The sequence below is a fragment of the Hyposmocoma kahamanoa genome, unplaced genomic scaffold (genome assembly GCF_003589595.1).
Source record: "Hyposmocoma kahamanoa isolate Upper Pololo Valley unplaced genomic scaffold, ASM358959v1 65, whole genome shotgun sequence".
Taxonomy (NCBI): Eukaryota; Metazoa; Arthropoda; class Insecta; order Lepidoptera; family Cosmopterigidae; genus Hyposmocoma; species Hyposmocoma kahamanoa.
The window spans coordinates 12,671,807-12,696,270 of NW_020653853.1; the positions used below are offsets into that span (position 1 = coordinate 12,671,807).

A 24,464-nucleotide genomic window follows, 5' to 3' on the forward strand; every position below is an offset into this window, starting at 1 on the left:
AATTTAATTGTTATGTAATGTAATGTAATATGTAATGCCAAATTTATTAATGGGTGTATACCTAAATAAAGACATATTGTTTTTTTTTATTACAAAAGCATACATTTGTTCCACCTACTAAGTAAACAAGATTTAACCATAAACGCTCTCTACAATATAACACTGTTACAAGAGATTATATCTATACCGCTAATAAATAACAAAAGAAACACCAAAATGCCCAGAACACAGTAACCGGTATGTACCGATAAGGTGAACTGTTCAAAATGGTTGTAGTGTCCATACAATCTGATTTACGCCTGGTACAGTACTCGGCCCGAGGTCCACCATAAAGTATACGATTACCTTTTTAGGAATACTAATTCTAAAACAGATTATTCACTACGACGTCTACAAGAATTTGTGTAAGAAATTTTGGTCCTTATCCTTTGTCATTGTATTCGATGAATGTTATATTGCTTGTTTATGGTGCTTTGTATTGAACGTTTGGCAATAACTGTTGAAAAATTAGTTTTGTCTTGATCGACCATTGAGGAATGTGAAGACAGTGCTGCCTTTTCCGCGACGCCCACGAAAACATAATGTCGTGACATTTGTCAACAGAAACCAGGCCAATAAATACGAAATAAATCAACCCATACACGTTTCACTACTGGAATCTACTCTTAAGAGAGGGTTAAGGTTAATGCCTACCATTCTGGCTCATTGTGGCTTGAAAATTCAAAGAATAGAATAGAAGAATAGAATCATTTATTTCATATGATCAATGTCACAATATTACAATTAAAAATAAAATGACAAGGAATAATATGATCGTCACTAATGCAAACAATAATAACTAATATAAAATAAAGTAGCATAACTTCTGCTTTTCTAAACACAACGCAGGGAAGTAAAACAAAATTACAGTTGAATAGAATAGAATAGAATCACTAATTTAGAAAAAGAAAGAAGAAAGAAAATACATTAATTTCATATTATCACTGTCAAAAATACAATGTCAAGCGATAATATGATCGTCCCTAAACGCAAACATAAAAAAGTACTATATAATAAAGTAGTTTAACTACTGCTTGTCTACACACAACGAAGTCATATGTATTTGAAGAGTTTTTTTAATTTTTTTAAACACAACATGTAGTAGACTGGACTAACATTTTAAGATTAAATTAATAAGAAGTAGAAGAAAAAGGTTCAGGAAAGACTTAGGAGGGCACGCCAGATCAACATCTAACGCTAATAATAATACTTAGCCCATATATATAGTCCCACTACTGGGCACAGGCTTACTCTCACAAAGACAGGGCTTGGGCTGTAGTAGCACTTGTAGTAGCAGAGCTCTTTGTGAAAGAGTTCGTCCAGGGAACTACTGTCACCTTACCTAGTTCTACCGCCAAGCAGTAATGTGAAATTACAGGTACATGAGACTTGTCAACCTATGTCTCATATGGTGCCGGGCGCAGTGGCAGTACCCCTCAGATCTTTGTGTCACCGACCTCAGGCACACGACTTGTCCGTCCCGCCACTTGGTATCATATAAAAAAAAATCACTGACATCATTGCAGTGCTTTGCAGGTTTCATCTCACGATGTTTTTATTCGCCGAAAAGCTCAAAGTAAATTTCAAATTAAATATCGTACATAAATTCCAAAAATCCAGCCCGGATTCGAACCCACGTCCCTCTGCTTGAGAGGCAAACCGTTAGGCTATCACGGCCGTTTATGTTATTACATTATTGACCTGTAGGTATTCCGAAGGTTACATTTACAAGCCAACTATGAATTAGGCTATCAAATATTCTAGGTCTTTTCATTGTCATTAATAAACTCAGTGACAGATTAATCATAACATCTCAAAATTGTGATAGTAATAAAAATTTTATTGTGATAACTAACCTTTATGTCGCACCAATGAATGCCAAGGCTTTTTTAAACTACATAAGGTTGGACCCCACTAGTCAGCATACAACAGCATTGCGTCTACACTAGACGTATCTTGAGTATGTTGTTTTCAGTTCTTAGATTTTCGCAATTATTACACATTGGAACATCTCGTCAGACTGTAAACGAGTTTGAGCACTGCATGCGATTCGTATACGGTCGGAATGCGAGACTATACAAATCTAGAAATACGAATATCGCTTGTACACCAATATATAAATTGATCCATTTGCCATTTAAGACCGTCATTTTTCGGATTAGAACTGATACGAACCGGACGTTGTGCGCAAACGGTCTTACGGGAGATGTTATTGCAAAGAGCTCCAAAAGTTGGTTTGGAAAAAATAGCTTAATTTCCAATGGGGTTTTGAGTTTTTTATGGGGCACGCTCAACATCAAGCACGCTGACAATGCTGACAACACCCCATACAAAACACACGTTTAGTATAGACACTGTGGTGATGCGTGCTGACAAGTGGGATGGAAACCTGATTCATAATTTAAACATCTTTTATTCTGTTTCGCCGCTTCGTATGTTTTTAATCATTCTAATAAAACTGACCAGTATAAAAAGTCTTTGAAGTTTTTAAACGAGAATATCTTTTCCTAACTGTTATAGTTTTTAGCGGGTCTTGTTTAATTTGTGTAGTTTTCAACACTGTTATTAGAGTAAACTCGTTAGGTTATTAACGAGAATAAAATTACGAGACCTCACGCTGTGATGAATTTTAATGCTCGCTTTTTTCTAAGTGGCTAGAGTTTTTTTTATGTAGACGATTTATTTAAATTAGAATTTAATTGAAGTGTAATGGACGGGAACAATTTATTATGATCTAGTTCTACTGTACATTTGACTGGACATCAACTCCATAGTGATGAAAAATTCCTTTTAATTTCACACCTTCTACTTTATAATTTTATTTCGCATTAAGTAACTCATTTAATCACCATCATCATCAAAAACTAAAGAGTTACGCTCTTTGTCGGTGTAGTCAACGTCTTTGTGTTATCTCCAAAGCTTGTTTTACAACCTCACTACACAACGTGGCACTCATTTTTCTTCACATACATATATATCATCGATCGATTGGACGTTAAAAAAAGGTTTTTTTTATAAGTAAATACTGCACATTTGACCTTCATATTACCTGATGGAAAGTGACGATGAGGTCGACGACGTAGCATGCACACTTATTTTTTTTTAATATCAAGTGACGGGATGAACAAGTCTACACGCCTGTTCATAACTCAGAGCTTTAAATCGCAAAGATCTGAAGGGCACTGTCACTGCTCTCGTCACCCTGAGACATAAGTTGATAAACCCCAGCCCTTACCCTTCAAAACCGGAAAACGCGTTGAAAATGCCCAAGTTATAGCGGAAACAACTCTGCAGGCAGGGAATTCCACTCCTTTATATATCACTCCTTAAATCCATGCCCTATAAATGTGGAAGCTTCGTTCGAATATTTGGAATATTCATAACATAGGCGTGGAACATCTGCCTACGTCTTCTTAAAAGTGTCAAGAATAAACACGGGCACGCATGAAGAGACTAATGGGAGTGGAGGAGGCAAAGGAGATTTGGCAGGAGCGTAGCAGGTTGAGGTCTACAGTCTCTGTTTACCCGGATGGGAGACTTTTATTTTCTATAAATTATTTTCCCTTAATCTTCCTCGCCACTAATTAGATTTGTAATATGGGTCAACTACCTGCACAATACATCTCTTACTTGGAATAGCTTTTTTTAAAATAACAACGTTATTTCAAGAACACACTCATAGTTCAAAACAGCACAAAAAGTAGTTAAAAAAATAAAACAGAGAATAAAATATTGCTTAAATTTAATTATGAGTGAACATAAAATATAAATAAATGTGAATTCTTAAAATTGAAAATTAAAAGTAAGATTTCAAATTAGTAATTAGTATTTTATGTCTTTTTTAAACACTTTCTCCAACATTTTCATTGGTCATTTACTCTGTCCAGGAAAACCTTCCATCCTCCTCCAACGCTACATCTATATAACCTTCAAAGAAATAGTACTGTAACCGGTTTAATTATTGATAAACTTATGAATATCTATCTCTTAATGCATCTGGCACAACACAAGATTGCATTCGATTTTATATAGTAATATTTATTATTTTAACAAATCCTGGTCGTACACACTAACAAAACTCAAACTGGAGTACTCCGCAATTTATGATAGAAACTTGGGTAGTAGATCCCACGACGAATTTAAAACAGAGAATACTACTCCATCCTTATGGTAAAAGGTTAATTGAAAAGCTTGGTTCGTAGAAGAATAGATTTGGAATACTAGATAAGAAATCTTTAGAATTTATGTGTGTATGTACATAAGGCAACAAAAGTTTATCACATAGAAATACTACAGCTTCACAACATGGCACCAAAACTTAAAACGTGTTACTTAATACGAATCTGGTAGATTGTTCAATTGATAAGGTCAATTCGTGAGTAAGTTCGTAAGTAATTTTTATATCTGTGCCCCTAGTAACGTATATTAAAACACATATACTACGACTCTAGCAACGTTGAATCGAAACTTTGGTGGTAGTTATTTCGAATTTAGAACAAAGACTGCACCAAATGTCCTTAAGCTAATAGTTTAATTGCAAAGCTCGGTTCGGCCCTATTAGATACGGATCACAGGAGGTCAAAACGCCACGGTTTGCGCTACTATTCATCAACTTGCATAACTTGGAACATAGCTATAGTCAGGTGATATATCACGTCTATCTAGCACTGAACACTTATACAAGAAGAAATTTAAACACACCTTTTATAGCAGAAAGTTGTGATTCATTAAAAAAATAATTTTCTTGATGAATACAAAGGTCGGTAAAAGAATTTTATTATATGTAATATTTTTATTTACAAGTCATGTAATGGAATGAAAGGAATTTTAAATGTTTTTCGCAATCACTGTCACAATTGAATATAATAAAAATAATAATATTATAGTGTAGTTTGTAATTTTCATGATAAGGAAGAAAATATTAGTGAAATATATCTTACAAGAAAACTCTCATGATGATAAAAGTATGTATTTATTTAAAAAAGTAATGTCATTTTAATGTTTTTCACAATCACTATCACAACTTAATATAATAAAAAGAATAATATTATAGCGTAGTTTATAATTTTCATGATAAGGAAGAAAATATTAGCGAAATATATCTTACAAGAAAACTTTCATGATGATAAAAGTATGTATTTATATATGTTAAATCTACAACATTTCTACTGATGTACAACACTGATTTAAATAACTTTTAATTCTGTAAGAGTCTAATACATAGTACTAGGCAAATTAAATACATTGTTTTGTCATACCTTCAAACTAAAAAGTATGCCTATCATATTTCACAATATACCAATATGTCCGAACACAACCCTATTCGAACATAATAGCTGCTTTTACCTTTCTCCCTCACTTCAAAACCTATTACAACTCAATCATTTTAAAGCGAGGTCGTGAACTATGAATAGCGCACTCATTTAACGTCAGAGCACCAATGAGTTAATCATATTACATGGAATTATCTCAAGGTACCCATAAATAAAGTCATTGTTAACATCTGACAAGTTTCTTTTTCGCCCTACGAAATTGGAAAAGTATTAGTGCCCCGGTGGGAAACGGCACGGCGTGTGCACGTAGCGAAATTATTATCGAATATTCACATTACAAAAATTTCACATTACACGTTTACAATTGTAACTTTTTATGGAAAAAGCAGCCATCAAAAGTTAGTGGATTTACGTCTATTAGTCAGTTAATTAACCAAGTTTTAGTGACATCGGTCAGCGGAAAATAAATGAAACCCAATAATCTGGATTCATCCCCTAATTTGTCACCCTTATAGGTGGAATGTTTTCTTCAAATTTAAATGGGATCACTACTACAACATACACAAAAAAAATACAGTCGAATAGATTTAAAAATGGACAATTATTTTGCCAAATTATTTTGTGATTAATATTTCCCACGAAAATTGAATTTAAATGTTGCTATGAGTATATAAGGTGTCGACTTAATTATGCTACACCCCATGGAAGTAATTCCACTTATTGTCACCATTAATATGAACATCTTTTGACTAAAGAGACTTTCACCGAAATCGCGAAAAAGTCAGCATTTTCATAGTAAATGTTCATACTCTTACTTCTTTTTTTATATTATATCAAGTGATGGGACGAACAAGTCGTGCGGTTGATGGTAAGCTACACGCCTGTCTATAAGTCCTGTTCCCTGGACGAACTCTTTCACAAGAAGCTTTACGGCTATTAAGCTTTTCTTATTTAAGAGCTCAGTCTTGTCAATGGAGTAATCGCTAACCGCCTCTGTTCGCATACTAACTTTGTGTTTCAGATACGACACCACATTAACTTTTATCCTCGTCTGATTTAAATAATACCCTCTAGGTATTCTCCTGTCTTTCTTTCTTTCGACCTCTCTTTCTATAATGCTTTTAAGAAACTTGTCGAAACGTATGAGATGCAAACATTTTTCCCCTTCGTTTCGCTATTGCCTTTAATTCTTATAGCTTCACTTTACTAATTGACATTGCTTAATTAGATTCTTGCATGCTATTTAATATATGATGCATCACATCTTCTGTTATACCATGTTTTAAGGAAAAAAAACAAATTATCATTAGTTTCTTTAGCACTCGTTCATATTTACTAGCCAAAATGTATTGTGAAGTATATGTATATGGTAGAATCCATCGGCATATAACAAAATTAATAAACACCATGTATATTTTACCGCACGTGACTGTACATGTTGTCAATGGAAAAAAAATGTTCCTTAAAATTCCGTAACATGGCGAGGGTCTGAATCTATCATCAGTCTTTTAGTTCTTAAGGTCAAATACTCAAGTAGCATTTTAAATAATAGCTTCGCTGCCAGTAATTGATTGAGTTTGTGTTTGTTCTTTGTGTACACCGAGTTTGTGGTTCGGCCTTGGTTTTTATTGTTATGTGATATTTTATGTAGCGATCATGTTTTATGTACAAAGATTAATATCTATATATCCACTTATTAGTAATGTAGATTATCATTTTGTTTAATACGTTCAAACTTTATTGAGCAACATTTTGTTATAGGTATATTTTGGAACTGGAAAACTAATTTATCAAGTAAAATACATTAATGTCGTAAGATTGTAATAAATAAATTTAATTAATTTATAAATAACTATGTAACAATACCTAAATCTTACTTCGTGCGTGTGTAACATGCAATAAAGAAGTAATGTTTATTACTTCTTTATCACATGTTCTACATTTTTTGGTATTTTAATCTGTAACCATTGTAAATTTCCATCGGCTGATTTCGGTTGCGCTCGATCCACGTTCACGCCTGAAATAGAAATTTTACTTAGAAGTTTTTTTATGGTGTTCAGCTTGGACGACACAAAAAGAAACGCACATCTTTTTCAGTCTTATTGCATACATAATAGACATAAAGCATTTCGTGATCGCCGCAAACCAGTTCCGCATCGACAAGTGTGATAACTACCTATTACTTAATCAGGCAGATTCTACAGACAGAGAAAAAAAATAATTTTGGATGAACAAATCGTGCACTTGGTGGTAAGCGACACGCCTATCCCATAATAATAATAATAACGCACACACTCAACATAGCCCCGCACTAGGGAAACCCTGTGTCGCGGATGCCATGGACACACACATAGACAACCACAAATTACACCCAAACTCACGAGAGAAATAATTGTAGGCCATACAACTATTTCTCCCGACCCGGGAATCGAACCTGGGACCTCTGCGTGGCAGTCCGGCATGGTAACCCTTCGACCACGGAGGCAGTTGCAGTACCACTCAATGCTTTAAATCTGAAAGATCTGAGTGATACTGCCACTGTGCCATAAGTTAACACGTTTCAAGTGCCTGTAATTTCACCACATCGAGTATATAATCAGAAATAGAGACGAAATGTCATTTAATTTGTTTGAAAACTATTCTGCCATATCATTACTGTGAAAACTGCGCTTCGATTGGCTAGCCCGAGTTCATAACAATTGATTGTTATCATTCATATTAATTGGTCAATGGGTGTCGTCAACTGTTTCACTTCAAATAGACCAGTTAACTTGAGCTTTGCTATAATGGTCGTAAATTACAAAATTACATATTTAATATTAAATTACCGATGAAAGGTGATTCCGTTTTGAAATTAGATGTTTTGCTGTTTTTCCGACACTACCGAATAGAACAGCACGGCATTGTTAGAGATATTGTCTTTATTATAATAAATACAGAATATTTTTTGGAATATACGGAGACGTACACACAGGTCAATAGTTGGTCTGTCTATATTACAGTGCAAAGGAGAGGTGGTATTTATAAGAGCTGTATCGCTAATGTGTTACCAGGAATATATGGACCTTATTTCATCTCTATTTCTGGTTATATACTCGATGTTTCACCAGCACTTTTAGCGCATTTGCTCTCTGCATCCGATTCAATTCGAGAAATGACGGTCCGATATGTCACAGGAATCGTTTTTGACTCTAGGTGTACAAGCGATATTCATATTTTCTCGGATTCGAATGGACTTAGTGCACAAGCGACATCCGAAGCAGAAATAGATAGGGTGGCAGTATTTCCCTGGACGAACTCTTTAACAAGGAACTTTACTGATATCACGCGCCGACCTTGTTTATGAGATATCATTTGTGGAGCAAATTTTAGTAAATAACATTAACAAAGAGCATGTAGCGATTGGTGAAATGCTACAGTCTAAACTAACAATGAGATTATTACATTGCATAGGTACAAATATTTGCTAATTTATTTCAAAATTTACCTATTAACAGAATTATACTTCAAAATGTAAAGTTGGTTGTATCATAAGGATTACATTGTTTAAAAATAGAAATTCTTTGTTTAAGTTTTGGCTTATGTTGGATGTCAAAGAATGTTATATAAATAAAAGGAAACAAGATTCCTAACCTTTTTTAAGCAAACTCATAATTCGCTCCAACTTTCCAGGTTTTGGGGGGTAGGAATTGTTCGGGTGGAGGCGGTGCAAAACTTCGTCCTTCCGTATTCGCGCTCTCAACATGGTTGTTTGAGTGGCGCTCAACATATTGTGGTTGTGTTGACATTCTGGAAACACGAATAATACAAATTACACTCCAAATTATTCATTGAATCAAGAATCTTCGTTGAAGTGAAACATAGTATGTATAATATGTAATATATAAAGATACTTTGTATGGAAGATTGAAGATAAGTACATGTACGTATTTGTAAGAATGATGTAGATTGATGAAAAAAAGTTATGATTTCGTGGGACATAACTTTTTCTCTATATCAAACGTAAATGATCCGTACCGACGACGGCGCTTATAACGCACGTTTAAGTTTTACAGTTTTGAAATTTGTCACATATAGACGCGTGGACATTGAAACCGTTATTCTACCTATAATACTTAACAACTTTTAAAGCTGTTCATCGATTTGTATGGTGTTTTAGCAATAAAAATTATTGTTATAGAGCTTTAATTTCAATTAGAAATACGGCTGGAGTTTTGAGCGTTTTGTGTAAAGTATAATAAAGATACTTACCCGTCATGTACTTCATTCCTGTATTAGGAATTAAAAACCGAAATTAAACGTGGTGAAGTTTATTTTGTACACTTTAAATAAGATTACTATCACTATATTATTACCCAAGGCCATCCAAAGATCTTTTTTAAGAACTGGCCTCTTGGCGTCTTCTAGTGCGTCTGTTAAAAAAAATATACTAAAAATAAGAGAGAGTGAGTGAGTGAGATATTGTGTGTACAACCTGTCCAAAATTATAGTATTAGATGCAAACCTCTAAAAAAATTACACCTAAATATATACACTAATAATGTCTAAGGACTAAGCACGTTTTTGTTAATTACTGAAAATCCGGTTTTTTAACAAATTTTTTTAACACCTATAGATTTTTTGGTCAATTTCATTTTCATATTATAAAATTATTATGATATTGTGTGTACAACCTGTCCAAAATTATAGTATTAGATGCAAAGTTCTAAAAAAATGACACTTAAATATATATATCAAAAATGTCTAAGGAATAAGTACGTTTTTGCTAATTACTGAAAATCCGGTTTTTTAATAATTTTTTTTAACACAATAGATTTTTTTGTCAATTTCATTTTCATATTATAAAATTGACTGACAAATGCCCACCAGTGTTAAAAAAAATAATTGTAAAAACTTGATTTTCAGAAATTGGCAAAACGTGGCTGATCCCTAGACACTTTTGATGAGTGTACCACTTTTGCTATTGTAATTGCTGTAGCAATGACACTGAACGGGCAAGTGGTATAAGACGAAGAGCGAGGAGATTCGAAATCCACAGATATTTCAGTCGGGTTCTTGTAGTTATTAATAATCATTTTATTTAAACGAGCAAGTATTATTGTCAGAAACATATACAAAAAATTTTTAAAACTAAAGTAACGGGTAGCTTATGTATTTAGGTCGAATTTTTGCGCGACATGTTTCGAACCAGTCCGTGGTCCTTAATTTACGTTAGCGATTAGTGTAGATGAGACTTTAAAACGTGACTTTGTTAGTGTAGTGTGCAATCCTGCATATGTTTTTAATAGGAATGAAGAAAACAAGGGTAGTTGCTAGCCGTCCGCCGCCGCCTGAGACACATACCACAGTGAAATAAGAAAAGTAAGGTAACTCCTCACAAAGTAACAGCACGGCTTCTACGTGGTGCGATCGCCGCGCACTGTGTACGGATGCACACATTCGCATAATAGTCAAAGGCGCGTAGGGATGGCCGGTGTTGAGCAATGCAAGTACACAGCGCGAGGCGGGAGCGCACACATACAAGTTGCATATGCAACGTAGCACCGTTTATATGGAGTTTATGAATTTATCATACTATAGAACGTACTGAGTAATCGGACTGTCAGGGCCATTCGTCGAATCACCAGGGTTTTTTTTTTTGTCATAAAACCCAGTACATCATGACACATTAGAAAACACACATATCACACTGAACGACCGTGATACGTGTGGTTTCCGCATGATACAGATATAAATCCAATGTTCGACTATATTCAATCATGATAATAATAATAACGCACATACTAACATAGCCCCGCACCCTGCAACCCTGTGTCGTGGGTGCCATGGACACACAAGTAGACAACCACAATTACACCCAAACTCACGAGAGAAATAAATGTAGGTCATACAAATATTTCTCCCAGCCCGGGAATCGAACCTAAACCGTGACGTGGCATAATTAACCCATTTATACGTCCCACTGCTGGGTACGGGTCTCCTCTCAGGCGAGGGTTTAGGCAATAGTCTGCTAAACTTCACACGTTTTCCGAAGGTCATGAGCCTTGTTAGATGTGCAGGTTTCCTCATGATGTTATCCTAAACTGAAAAGATCATGGTAAATTAGACAATTAGACTACTAAGGTTTTTTTTTATATTCAATAATTTAAAAAATATTTCATACATAAAAATAAAAATATTATTAACATTACCCTACATACCTGCTGGTGCAGTAGACACTGCAGAAGACGATGCTAGGGAAAAAAAATTGTTCATTAAAAAGTTACTTTCATTATACATTACATTTGAAATAAATACCTGTAGTTGACGTTGTATGAAGACCGGCATGCATAACATGCATCTTCTTTTCAAAATCATCCAAGACCTTTTTCAGATCTTCCATATAGACGGGTCTCTTAGTCGTGTGAGTAACTCCTGCCCGTGCATTGTAAACTGCGTTTACCAGATTTGGTAAGCTTATAGCATGTTGCTGAGCTAAAATAAAAAAAAATTGGTTTAAATTAATTTCAAATACACATCTCTAACGTTGGTGCGTACATCAGGTTCATTAATGTATAGTCATCAACTCTTAATACGACTAGGTACAGCGAGTTTCAAAAAGTATAAAGCGTGGAACACACAGAGAGTAGGTGCAGGTCGGGCGAGTCGCGTGATGAACATACGCGCCCGCTTTTGGTGTGTTGTCGTCCGTATAAGTACACAGAATTAGACCCGCCGCGGTACCGATCTCGACCCGATACGCACCCAACTCGCACCCGCTCTCTGTGTGTTTCACGCTTCAATAATATGTTATGATTATTAATACAAAGATTGAACACTTAGAATAAATTCCTTCAATCTGGCTGGATTCGAACCAACGTCTTCAAGCAAACCGTGGCAGACGCTGAAATGAAATGAAATGTTGTTTTATTTCTCAATCACAAAACAGGCTTAAGAGTAGGGCACTTAAGGTTAATACAAATCTAAAAATTGGTCAGACTGTTTTGTGAGAGACTGGTGCCCGAGATAGGTATAGAAAAATTTGAATTACGGGTCACCAGGCTTCCACTCTGCAGGTGAGCAATGTGGTTGTGGCACTGAAGTTGTGACAAGGATAAGACGCCACGCCAACTAAGCCACGGAACGAATCTTGTACGTTCAGAACCGAACCGTAAATTTGTATTAATAATTATAACAAACTAGTGGAGTAATTTCACAAAAAAATATTGAACATCATGATAGTGAAACATTCTGACATTCAATAAACTTATTAGACTTCCTATGTCTTTGAAGAATTGACGACCTTGGTGGCCTAAAGGTTTACAATATGGACGCTGAATGCGGAGGTTCCGAGTTCGATTGCCGTTAGAAATTTAGGACATGAATTTGTCTGTATTCGTTCTTGTCTGGGTGTTCTGGAAAGTGCCCCAGAGTGAATTCCGTTGCTCTGGTACTTCTTACTCAGGTACAGGGAATTCCCTAGTTTGAGATCACGATATTGCTGTGGTTGTCTAGCATATATTATTAAATGTATGTACAGGTTTAATCAGCAAGTCATTAACATGAATGTATTTCATATTTCATTACTTAAGAAATATCGATTGTTCCGAATATTTTTTCGATTAAAAATAATTAAAAAAAATGAATATAGAATAGCGAACAATTTTGGGCCAAGTAGTAAATTGAGCGTTACTGCATTCCGGTTTCAAAAGGTGAGGGTGCTGGTGAAACTACAAGCACATAAAATTTGTCAACTAATGTCTCAGAGTGACAAGTACAGTGGTACCACTTAGATCTTTAAAATTTAAAGCTCTAAGTGGCACTGTAACCGTTATTTATAGGCGTGTTGCTTACCACAAAGCGCACGACATGTTCAACCCGTATAATTGAAAATCATTAAAAAAATACAATATAATTTTTGAGCAAATTTTATCTCTTAGAAACTACTATACGCTTCTTGGAAAAACATTAAGGTAAAGGGTTCGTAACAAAAGTACGCAGGTTCATTATAGACGTATGGTGTACAGGTGTGTTTTTCCGTACATACTTGCGTTATTAATATTATTTTATTATAACGCGCACATACTCATAGCCCCGCACTAGGGAAACCCTGCATGGCGGGTGCCATGGACATACACATACACAACAACAAATTACACCCAAACTCACGAGAGAAATAAGTGTAGGCCATTGTTTGACAAATGTTTCTCCCGGCCCGGGAATCGAACCCGAGACCTCTGCGTGGCAGTCCGACATGGTAAACGTTCGGCTACGGAGGCAATTAAGAAAAGAATTCGGGTAAATATTCTTCTAGTCAACTGATTTAGGAGTAGCTGGATTTGTTTATATACATTTATATATATTTATATGAGTTAATTTGTGTTGTTACTTAATAATAAAATAATAAAGCATAATTAAACCTTACGATAGGCATGTGCAGTACTAAACTCGATTGAGGAATGTTGAAGCCACGTTTCGGTGGTAGAAGAGGATGCAGTGATGCTTTCGGCAGACTGGTAATCTGGTAGTGTTACTAAAAATATTTATTAAACAGTCTTTCCTTTCAGTGCATAATGGAATTATCTTCATTTCTACGTAACAAGTAGAGGTGTTCGTTTTATGGTTTTAAAAATGGCAAACAGAGGGTTCACTTGACGGAAAACAGTTACCAGTAACCAGTACAGACATTTGCAATACCAGTGACATTATATATGTATGTAGCAATATCTTACGTTTCCCGTGTCTATAATAGAGGTTCGTTTTAACCCAATACACAACAGTACTGTTGCGCTGAAGAAATAGGGATGGCAATGGTGTACGGTCAAGGTCAAGTTAAGCTTGACACTTAAGATTTAAATTCAATTCTATGCCCTACGTGGTGGCCGAAAGGAGCCTCCCCGCACGATGCACCATTCCTTTGCTGTACGTCTGGTACACCTTGGGACAATCAACAAGCGGTGAGTACCTTAGACCGATAGGCAAATCCTGTCATCACGATGGTAGGTACTTGGTCTGTCGTAGGCACTATAGCGTGTGCCGTAAAAAAAAAAAAAAAAGAACAATTAAAAAGTAGAACTCTATGCCGCTTGCGATAAGTTCGATTCAAAGTCCAAAGTGACAGGCATAATGTGCTCTGTTCTAATCCACGTTGTGCAGTTATCCTTATTAGTAAAAAAGTTTTTATTGAAAAATATGTTTTACTACCTCTTATTTAGTATTAGGTGGCATATTGTATTCTCATCGATGGCATGGCATGTAGGTCTCTCAAATTAAATTTATGGAATTAAGGAAAGGATGTTGGAAAATAAATTTTAGCTGTAACGACATCTCTTTATAAATTTATTTGCGCGATTATGGGTATGACGACTGGGCTCTATTAGCAGATCTCACCTAAGATAGCTACCATCCTATCTATTTCAACAGCAAAAAAACACTACTGTGTTTCGGACTGAAAGGAAAGGAGAGCCAGTTACAGACGCAGGTAACTTAAGGTATAAAAGACAATATCCTAAAGCTCGCAAATGTTTTGCCGGCAATGGTAACTTTCACAGTCAGAGTGTATGCATATACAAACAGTAATAAATAGTCATAAAAGTTTTATTTCTTCGTACTATGATAAGTGTACATTTATTTATTAATGTTGGCAATATTTCGGTGTTTTGAAATAATTTTGTTATTACTTACATTCAGCATGACTTGATGTTGATCTTAGAATAGGTACACGTCCTTAAAAAGAAAACGGTTATGAATAGTGGGCGTTGTGATCATGCCAGAATTAGCATTAATTGAAGAAAAATCTAAGAAAATTATATATTCTTTGCTAATTTCATAGTCTGAAACAATTATTCACAGCACTAGGTAAGGGGAATATTGAAAAAACACAATATAAATAATACACATATACACATATTATGTTTGGGCAAATTGTACAATAAATTTAACATATACAAAGAAACCAATGCAATTAAGAGATAAAGTTACCATGTCAATAATTTCGAAATTTAGTGCGCGTAATATTCAAAACTACATGATTTAACTTACAATAATTTAATAAACTGACGAACTACGATTTTAGTTATGCCATTTTTCAGTACTTATTGACTGAATATCATGAGTGAATACCCAAAATAGAATTAAACGTCTTTTTTTCCGCAGGACTGTTTTTAAGGGAGGCGTCCTTTGGTGATTAACTAACACTTAATCGCAATTTTTTATTTTCTACAAAGTTTGAAATAGAATAGTATCTATCTTACTGTCTGCTTGATGATCTGGAAACGAAAAAAAAAAACAAAGCTGTAATATGGTTTATTATTCGATTTAAATACCTAACTACTTAGCATCGTGATTATAGCTAGAGTTACACGATCTCTTATAGTAAAATTGTATGTTATGTTATTTACACAGTTTTGCCTTTTGTACAGTAAATATGATAAAGATACTGTAAAGATCAAAGTACGTTGCTGAGCTCATCCAAACGCTGATTGATGTTTACGTTGAAACGCTGGGTACGCGCGCGTAGCGCACAAGGTCAAATGCTTTCGACAAGTCCAGGATGTTTCCTGGACGGTGAAGGTTCAAATTAATTTTTCCAAGACATAAAATACCGAACCCGCATTGTATCAGCATGGTAGGTACACTGTACCTCACAACCCTCTCCTTAGAAGAGATCAGGGGGCCTACCACAACCTCTTAATACAATATTACTTTAACCTTACATTGACTTTTCGTACCAAGACGCGCTTAAAGTATTAAGGTTAATATAATGTTAAAGCTATGATGTTCTATTGGCAGCTTTGTGACTATTCATTTGGTCGGTTCGTACTATGACGCGACTTTAACATCAAAGTAATATTGTTCTTATGCCAAATTTAGGCATTTTAGAATACACACAATGAAGAAAGTTACAAGGATGCAATGGAAACAATATTATTTTCGAATTTACTGTCTAAATATTGATTTGTAATGATTAAAAGTTAAGTTGAACTTATTTATTATATATCTCTTCAATATTTTGTTTATTTTTTTATTTAATAGTACATAGGAAATAATTTATTAAACAAAAATACGCGATGTTAATTTCGTAAAATTGTGACACCGACATCTATATTCTCCTTGGCGACACTAACAGTTGACACTAGACTATAATTCCGAATTCACAACGTGATAATCAAGACTCAGTTGTTTTATTTAGTTCTGTTCTTGAAAGTGCAGAAAAATAAGAAAACAACGTAATTTTAATAGATTTCATTATTACATACTTTTCTTTTTTTGGCAATCAAAATTCTCTGAATGTAAATAACATTAAGTACTTTAGCATTATACTACGATAGGACGATTCGGAACATCAAAAAAGAAAGAGATGGCTTTATACAGTTCATACAACGTTATTTCTTTGCTATTTTAGTAAGGAATAGACAATATTGGGAAATCATTCGTTCTTTCCATTGACTTACAAATAAATGGACAACGGGTCTAATACAAAATCACGAAAAAAATGTCCCTAGTCAACCTATTTAAACGTAGTGACATGTAAAGGAATATGAAAAAGCTAAAACGTTGAATTTAAATTGTAATGTCATCGCAGTACTGTCTAATTTTGCTTGCTTCGCTGTCAGTCGAACAAACGAAGACTAAAGCGTGAATGACGCTCTGTATACCCGCTCACGCGATGCGCTCCTCCTACCGCAAAATGGCGGCTATTTGGTTTCGCAAATTAGAAAAACATTCAGTTTAAATACAAGTTTTTATAAATAAAAATTATTATTCTGCATTGCTAAATAAATACCCTCCGTACTACCAACAAAAACATCTCAAATAAAATGCAGTAATACACCGCAAATCTTGCACTTAAAAAGCACTGAGGAAATTTTTGGTGTACTTGGATAAATATGATAATATTCCGTTTTAGTGGTTCTAACGTTTACCATGAAATTACTCCTTAAACTATAGTTTATAAACATTTATATTCAGGGTAAACTTAAAGAACGCTACTTACGGTGTCTTTTCAATAAATAAACACCGAAATCACCAGCCCAAACAATAACACACACGATTGTCGTGACGTATTTTTGAAGTTGTTTATTTTTTTTAAATGACAGACCCAGGCATTACAAACTTTATGGTTTGCTAGAGTAGTTACCGAAATAGCAATTAATATTAGTTCTTTTACTTGTTATAACTTCGATATCCGATAAATCGGTATAAAATCATCACCGGCACCTCTAGGTGTGGTATGCGTCTACGGCTGCATGTATCGCGTGAGCGGTTAGGATTTTAACGCCCTATAAGTTCGGACACTTTTTAGCGCGGACCCGACGTCCATATAATTAAATTGTAATTATAATTAATTGTAAGTCAATGGTTCTTGCAGGCACTTTAGCAATAATACATTACTTGGTTGATAGGTTTGTTATGATACGACCATGAGTAATATTATAATAAGCTTACTATAAGCTTACATTGAAATAAGACGGTTTTTTCAAAGGTTATAGTAGGTCTCCATGACCTAACAATTCACTCGAAAGCTCATGGTAAATTTCAAATTACATTTCGCATATAAATTCCGCATAAGGAGCCTGGATTCGAAAGACTGACCTTATTATACCAACGGAGCGATTTATTAACAAAAAAATTACAAGTATGCCTCGGGTACCGCGATAATTTATTTTTTATGATAAGTCGTGATCAAAATTAAACTTGAATTGTGATTTTGACGTTCATAGAAATTGCAAAAAAGCTCAACTGCATTGAAAAATTAACCTTTAATTACGAAATGGTTTTTTTTTTTATACTCACTTTGATCTTATGAAAATAAGAAAATAAGATTTAGAAAAATAAAATAAATATATTTTGACATAACGTTATGCTCCTTCCTACATTCGATACTAGCACAAAAGTTCAGTCGTTTAAGAATGAATCGATTGCCACCACACTTATAAAGTTTAATGTAATTTTTATATGTATGATCTACGTAGCTATTAATATAGATAGGAACCTACAACTACCTACTTAGATCTCCGAAGCAGAACTAAAGACACGAGAAATATCTTAATAATTTTGAAATTATTTCTGGTATAAGTGATGTCACGGGTCACACTCGTTGCTGTGACATCCACTAATATCATTATCAACTGGGCTGGCACTTATGTAGCCAAGCCTTTTTATTTAATTCATTATTTAGTTAGAAACTTTGCTGATGAAGAACAAATATCAAGTGTTTTTGCCCATTCTGTATGGAGGTTGCCCTGTTTAAAGCCCCTACGGAGGTTCGATTATCACCATCGCCGCAGTTGCTCATTCACACACTCTAGTAACAAGTGATGTACATTTTCCACTACACTGCATAACTCGAAATTTGACGAATTGATTTTTTTCATAATGAAAGTAAGTCAAACCTCGTAGACCTTTACAGGTCACAAAAATGGGACCTGTAAAGAGCTCATTTTTAGCCCGAAATGTTGGTTTTTGAAAAAGCAAATGTATGCAATATCAATCCGAAAAAATAGTTTTATTTGCTATGAAGTTTGACTTGCTTTTATTATGAAAAAAAAAACAATGTGTATAATAAATAATCACAAAAACATAAGAACTCGATAAGTCAAATCTCTTCAAATTTCAGCTTACAGATTAAATAAATATTAGCTCTAGTATCTGCTTCTAAATTATAACAATCATAATTATACTGGTTCGTAAACGTGTAATTTCTAAACTAAAAGGTCAAACTTAATTTCGACCTTCTAAAGACTGAGATTTTCTAAAGGTATCAAAAACCATTTCGTATATACATTAAAGTCAAAATTTGCGACAAAATGCCAAATAGATCATTCGATTGGCCTGGTACCACGCTCTTGTTTTGTTTTATAATTAATCTCATTAATAATAATAATAATAATCTTTATTTTTCTCTTTACAAAGGGTACAAAGTGTTATAATATAATTTACATGAAAATGCTTAAGTATTAGAGAACCTTTGTAAAAGACTGGAGTCTAAACTAGGAACTAACCTGTGTGACAGATCTCCAGGCTCTCACCCAGCCTGATAAAATCGTGTTTGAAAAAGCAGTTGCAATGAAAATAAATTACAAACATCAAGTTTTACAAATATTGTAAGCTATTACAGAAAATTATATTATAATAATACTAATAAAGTGATAATTTAGTGGCGTAAGTACAACTAGTAAAATGAAAGAACTAGCAAATATGACACATGAAAAAAATAATAATAAAAATAAAACAGTAAAACAGTGATGCAGGTATGTGCGTGCATGCTCGCGGAGTACATAAATTCCAAATCAATGTAGAAGATCTTCTGTAGTCTGATAATCGAGATTGAGTAACCAATTTGTTATTTTATTCTTACACTCATGTTTAGTCAGAGGGTAAAAGACCAGTACATTATTTAGTTTATTATATAAGTAGCTTCCCAGAAAGCAAAAAAATTCCCAGCGAATTTTGTTCGAAAGGTCACTGTTGAGTAGACGATATGTTTTCTTCTTTTGTTATTATAAGATGGATCAAAAAATAGTTGAGAATGCTTAAATAAAATGACATATAATATAAATAATTGTCAGACTGTTAAAACTTTAAAGTCATTGTAAAGCGTAATTGTTGGATACAAGCGTGGGAGAAAGTGACTAACTTTCAGTATCGACCTTTGAGCTCTTTCAAGAGGCAGTAAAGTAGATGTGGGAAAAATTTTGTCTTGTCAGTATTCAATTGAAGCTTATTTTTCTTTAACCAGTTTGACACTTTATCAAAGCCCTTTTGAGCCTCTCTATACAGATCCTGCCAAGAGTCTCCTTTGAAAAGGAGAGCAGTGTCGTCTGCAAAGGATATGATCCTACCCTCCCCTAATTCGAGATCACAGAGGTCATTTATGTAGGATAGGAAGAAGGTAGGTCCCATTACACTCCCTTGTGGTACTCCATAATAAATAGGAAGATCATTGCTGACGCAATGCTCAATCTTAACTCTCTAATATCTATGGCTCAAGTAGCTCCAAAACAGTTGCAGTTGCAATCCCTTAACTCCCAATAGTTCTAATTTTTGTAGTAAGAATGGAACAGAGACTGTGTCAAATGCCTTAGCTAGGTCTAAGAAGACCGCGATCACCTTTTTCTTAGCATCCAAATTAGTCACTATGTAGTTTGTTAGTTCGTGAATAGCTAGATTAGTTGAATGTCCTGATCTAAACCCATGTTGGGATTGAGATAACAAGTTATTGTTCTCCAAATAGTTCGTAACTGGTCTGTTAGTAACTTTTTCAAGACTTTTTGAGATTATAGGCAAGATAGAGATAGGTCTATAGTTATTTACACAGTCCCTGTTACCACTCTTGTGAATAGGGAGGACTTCGGCTAACTTCAAAACATCCGGGAAAGTACCCGTGGATATGGCAAGATTACAAATGTGTGATAGATAGGCTCTGTCAATATGTCCCTATACTTTTTCTAGATTGTACCCGAGATGTTATCTCTACCTACTGAGCAATCAGATTTCAAGAAAAGTAGAATCGATTCAATCTCAGAACAATCCGCATACAGCAAGACCAATGACCGTGGATGTGATTTAAGAGGGAGGTTTATAGCTGGTGTTGGTTGATATGATAGTGTTTTGTCCGAATTATCTTTACCAACATTGACAAAAAAGTATTGACTTTATTAATTGAAACTAAAGGATCAGATGAGAGTTCGGTCGCACTAGATTTGTTTTTATCGATATTAGTTGCAGCAGTAATTGCACGCCATAATATTTTTATTATATTTGTTCGCAGCACTGGAAATTTTGGTTTTATTATATTGAATTTTGAGTTTTTTAAGTAGTATATTACAGAAGTTTCTGTACCTTTTACCTGTCGTGTACCTTTTTTCTGTTTTTTTTTCTTTCTGTAAGTTTCTACTAATATAGTATTGTTAGGATCTTAACTTTTTTATGCATATTATCGCGGTTTGTCATGCATCTAAGTATACCCGGTGTGATCCATGGTTTTTTAAATTTTTTTGCGATTAGAGTTTTTGATATATAATGTATTAGCTAAAATTACATTGTTAAGTGTGTTTACTAAGTAAGATGTGGCTAAATTAGCATCAGTCATAGTATAGATTATTAGAAGATTACAAGATTTAAGAGCGTTATCTAGTTTTTCATAGTCAATGTGAGATATTGTCTTACAGGATTGCTTGAATACCTGAGCATTTGTTCGAAGAGTCAGAAAGGTGCAATAATGGTCAGTTATAGTGGTATTAATATTATTAAATAAACCTTCGTATTTAATCAAAATAACTTACTGTAATCATCATATTTCACTTAAAAAAAGCCAGAAACAAAATATTATGTCTTCGTATAAACTATAATATACATTAATTTCTATAGCGCCACTATTTGTAAAGGAATTACTTACTTCTGTTGATGAACGCCTCAGGTTCAATTATATCGTCACCTAATGAGAAAAGAAATAATATGTATACTGTCCTCCACTTTTACCAATCTTCTACATATCTTCGTTATATATAAAAAAATGCAAAATATAGGGTAAAAAGGTGCTCTTCGATATTATTCAGACGACTTCTGTGACCCTACGATTTATACAAAGGTCGACCTCGGCGAGACCTCTTCATCCAGAAGTGGTCCCGGGTTCGATTCCCGATAGGACCAAATTGGGAACTGAACTTTTCTAAATTTGTTCTGGGCCGGGTGTTCTGGGAAGTGCCTCAGATTGAATTTCGTTGCTCTATTGCGCATAATACAGGGTTTCCTTAGTCTGAGATCAGATAATTAGTGTAATTGTCTGGCAGGTTATTATTATTCTTACTATTATTTTAACAGTCTTTATAAATATTTGTTCCATTTTAGTAAACAGGGCCCTGTTTATGATCAGGGATATTTTTTTATCTAATTGTATATGCACTTATTTATACAGTAATATATGACTTTCTCACTATATGCAGGCAATTCGCGTCGTTCTAGAGGCAACTCTTTCGTGTGTATTTTGCGCATATAAAGAATCCTCTTGCTCGTCGGCTTGGTTCGAGATGATGTTGCGGGAATTATTTCCAACTGCACTTCCACTTTGTGTTCTGGAAAATCCTCTGAAATAAAAATATAATATTCGATATAAAGTAGATTTATATAAAGATTTATATTTCCATAGTGAAATTTGTACCATATGTCATTCAAAACGTTAAAATTTATCCAAACTAATATTATAAATGCGAAAGTAGCTCTGTTACGTTGTCACGACTAAATCCCTAAACCAATATTGATGAATTTTGGTATATAGATAGATGGGACCTTGGAGAAGGAAGGCTACTTTTTGTCATTAAAATAAGTTTTAAAGGGGGTTAAATTGGGGATGAAAGTTTGTACAGACAACCAATAAAACTTTGATAAATTAGTTTAGCACGGTAAGTACTACTTGAAGTAATACTAGTAGTAGACTTATTCTACGCAGACTAAGTCGCGAGCCCCAGCTGGTAGTTTATACTCGTAAAAGTGACCCATGGCAAAGTCAAAAAGCACTAGTTCTGCCGGTAATTCGAACATACCATAAATCGATTCTAGAGTCGCCAATGGTGATCAAAATGTCTTTTTACCAAGCCAAACCTACTTCAGTTTAGTTGACTTCGCCTTTACAAGCTTACGATTAGTCCTCAATCCTGAGCGTCGTTGTGATAGATTTAAGTTATCGATATTATTTCACCTGCTAGTTTTCGTATTGGCTGAAGATAACTTTGTAACGCCTTTTCGTAATTTTCATTTACCCCCATTACATGTGGTTGTACTGCAAATAATAACATACTCAAAATTTATACAAATATACTACATCTTATTTTATTTTTACTGCACAATCCAGGGTATTTGCCTCGGCTTCCATCGTATCATTGCGATACCACACGATGCGTTGCGTCGGCGTTGCGAAGCCCAAGAGGTGACGCTGCGTTATACTACATATAAAATAGAACTTCGTGCCGATAGTGTGTTGAAACCGAACGCGTGTGCATCGGACAAGGGTCCAGGAGATGAAGCGGGGAGCAACGCATCGGAAGCGCCCATGTGGCATCGCTCTAAAGAACCATGAGTTAATTAAAAAACTGTTAAGAAAAGTTATTCTTAAAAACATAAAACGAATCTTAACTTACGTGAAAAAGAAGAGCATTCATGCTGTCCAACTATTAGTTTAAATATTGTAAAAAACACGAAAATAAACATTTCGTTAAGACTTATCGCATCATTAAAATCATTTTACGTAATTACTTTACAGAAAACATGCGAAAGTGGGTTACCATCTATGAGAAACAATAAGAAATAAAAGAAAAACGTGACTCGAAAAATAATAAACAGTAAATGTAAAAAATCGATAAATTTTATGTACTTTTTATCAGCGGGATGAAAACTGCTAGATACGGGTTTCCGTGTACACCCCAAACAATATTTAAGGAAATACGCGTATTCGGCTAGACACGTCATATTTACTGAACCATCAAGTCTCGACGTAGTATTTAGGTTACCATAATTTTGCTGAATTAACATATCTGCTCAACTGTTTCTATCAGGGATAATGAATAATAAGTGTTATTCTAGCAAATTATTTGTCTAAACATTTCAGAATATGTAAGTTCTAAACAGGGGAATATGTTGTGAGGATCACTTCCGCAGGCGGGTTGGCGATCACAGTTAAGCTTTTTCTTGATTCTTCCACTACTACAAAAAAAAAAAACAATTTAAGTATACAAAAAACTTTCCAATTTTCGAACATTAAGAAATTCAGTCTTGAGTGTTATTTATTTCAAAATTGTTTTAAATGAGCCATTACTTTTAAAACTGTATAATTTACAACCATGACAGTTAAATATGCCAATACGGTAAAACCTTACAGTAATTCAGCTAATGCGCGTTAAAGAAATGAAGATGAACCTGATTTTATCCTCAGTTTATATTTATAAGACGATCACCATTCGCGTGATTACAGACAAAATCAACATCATGTCTTTTAAAGTCTTAATATATAGCATTACAACAGTGATGTACCTTTTCGGATTGTAATCCACAATTACGAATTTACGATAAATGATGTGTTCCTTATAACACAAAAAAAATGTAAAGGACTTAATTTCAAGAGTTACGCAAAGCAATAAGGACCTTCTTCATTTGTTTTTAAGTCTTTCTCGCTAGAGG

General features: G+C 34.3%; 1 protein-coding gene across 8 annotated transcripts; it reads right to left on the reverse strand.

Annotated features, from left to right (window-relative positions):
- Window positions 1-6,587: 6,587 nt before the first annotated feature.
- On the reverse strand, window positions 6,588-23,566 carry LOC113231293. 8 transcript variants are annotated; one of them, XM_026465546.1, is made up of 14 exons: window positions 23,429-23,566; window positions 22,990-23,070; window positions 22,229-22,378; window positions 21,691-21,729; window positions 21,578-21,595; window positions 15,545-15,559; window positions 14,976-15,017; window positions 13,717-13,812; window positions 11,610-11,786; window positions 11,513-11,545; window positions 9,668-9,724; window positions 9,564-9,581; window positions 8,946-9,101; window positions 6,598-7,329 (listed from the first exon to the last, which is right to left on the reverse strand). In XM_026465546.1, the coding sequence occupies exons 1-14, from the start codon at window positions 23,496-23,498 to the stop codon at window positions 7,229-7,231; spliced, it is 1,053 nt and encodes a 350-aa protein (XP_026321331.1). In that variant the 5' UTR covers window positions 23,499-23,566; the 3' UTR covers window positions 6,598-7,228. The 8 variants fall into 8 exon arrangements, with proteins under 8 accessions (XP_026321337.1, XP_026321336.1, XP_026321335.1 ...); XM_026465545.1 differs by having other exon boundaries at window positions 13,717-13,824; XM_026465551.1 differs by lacking the exon at window positions 9,668-9,724 and having other exon boundaries at window positions 6,592-7,329; window positions 13,717-13,824.
- Window positions 23,567-24,464: the final 898 nt, after the last annotated feature.

Bases quoted from the DNA above. Each gene is read 5' to 3' on its own strand.
- LOC113231293 (XM_026465545.1), bottom strand. From the start codon at position 23,498: ATGTTTATTTTCGTGTTTTTTACAATATTTAAACTAATAGTTGGACAG. The intron at 23,071-23,428 runs GTAAGTTAAGAT...TATTATTTGCAG, and splicing joins TGAATGCTCTTCTTTTTCAC to TACAACCACATGTAATGGGG. The intron at 21,730-22,228 runs GTGAGAAAGTCA...TTTTCTCATTAG, and splicing joins ACGCGAATTGCCTGCATATA to GTGACGATATAATTGAACCT.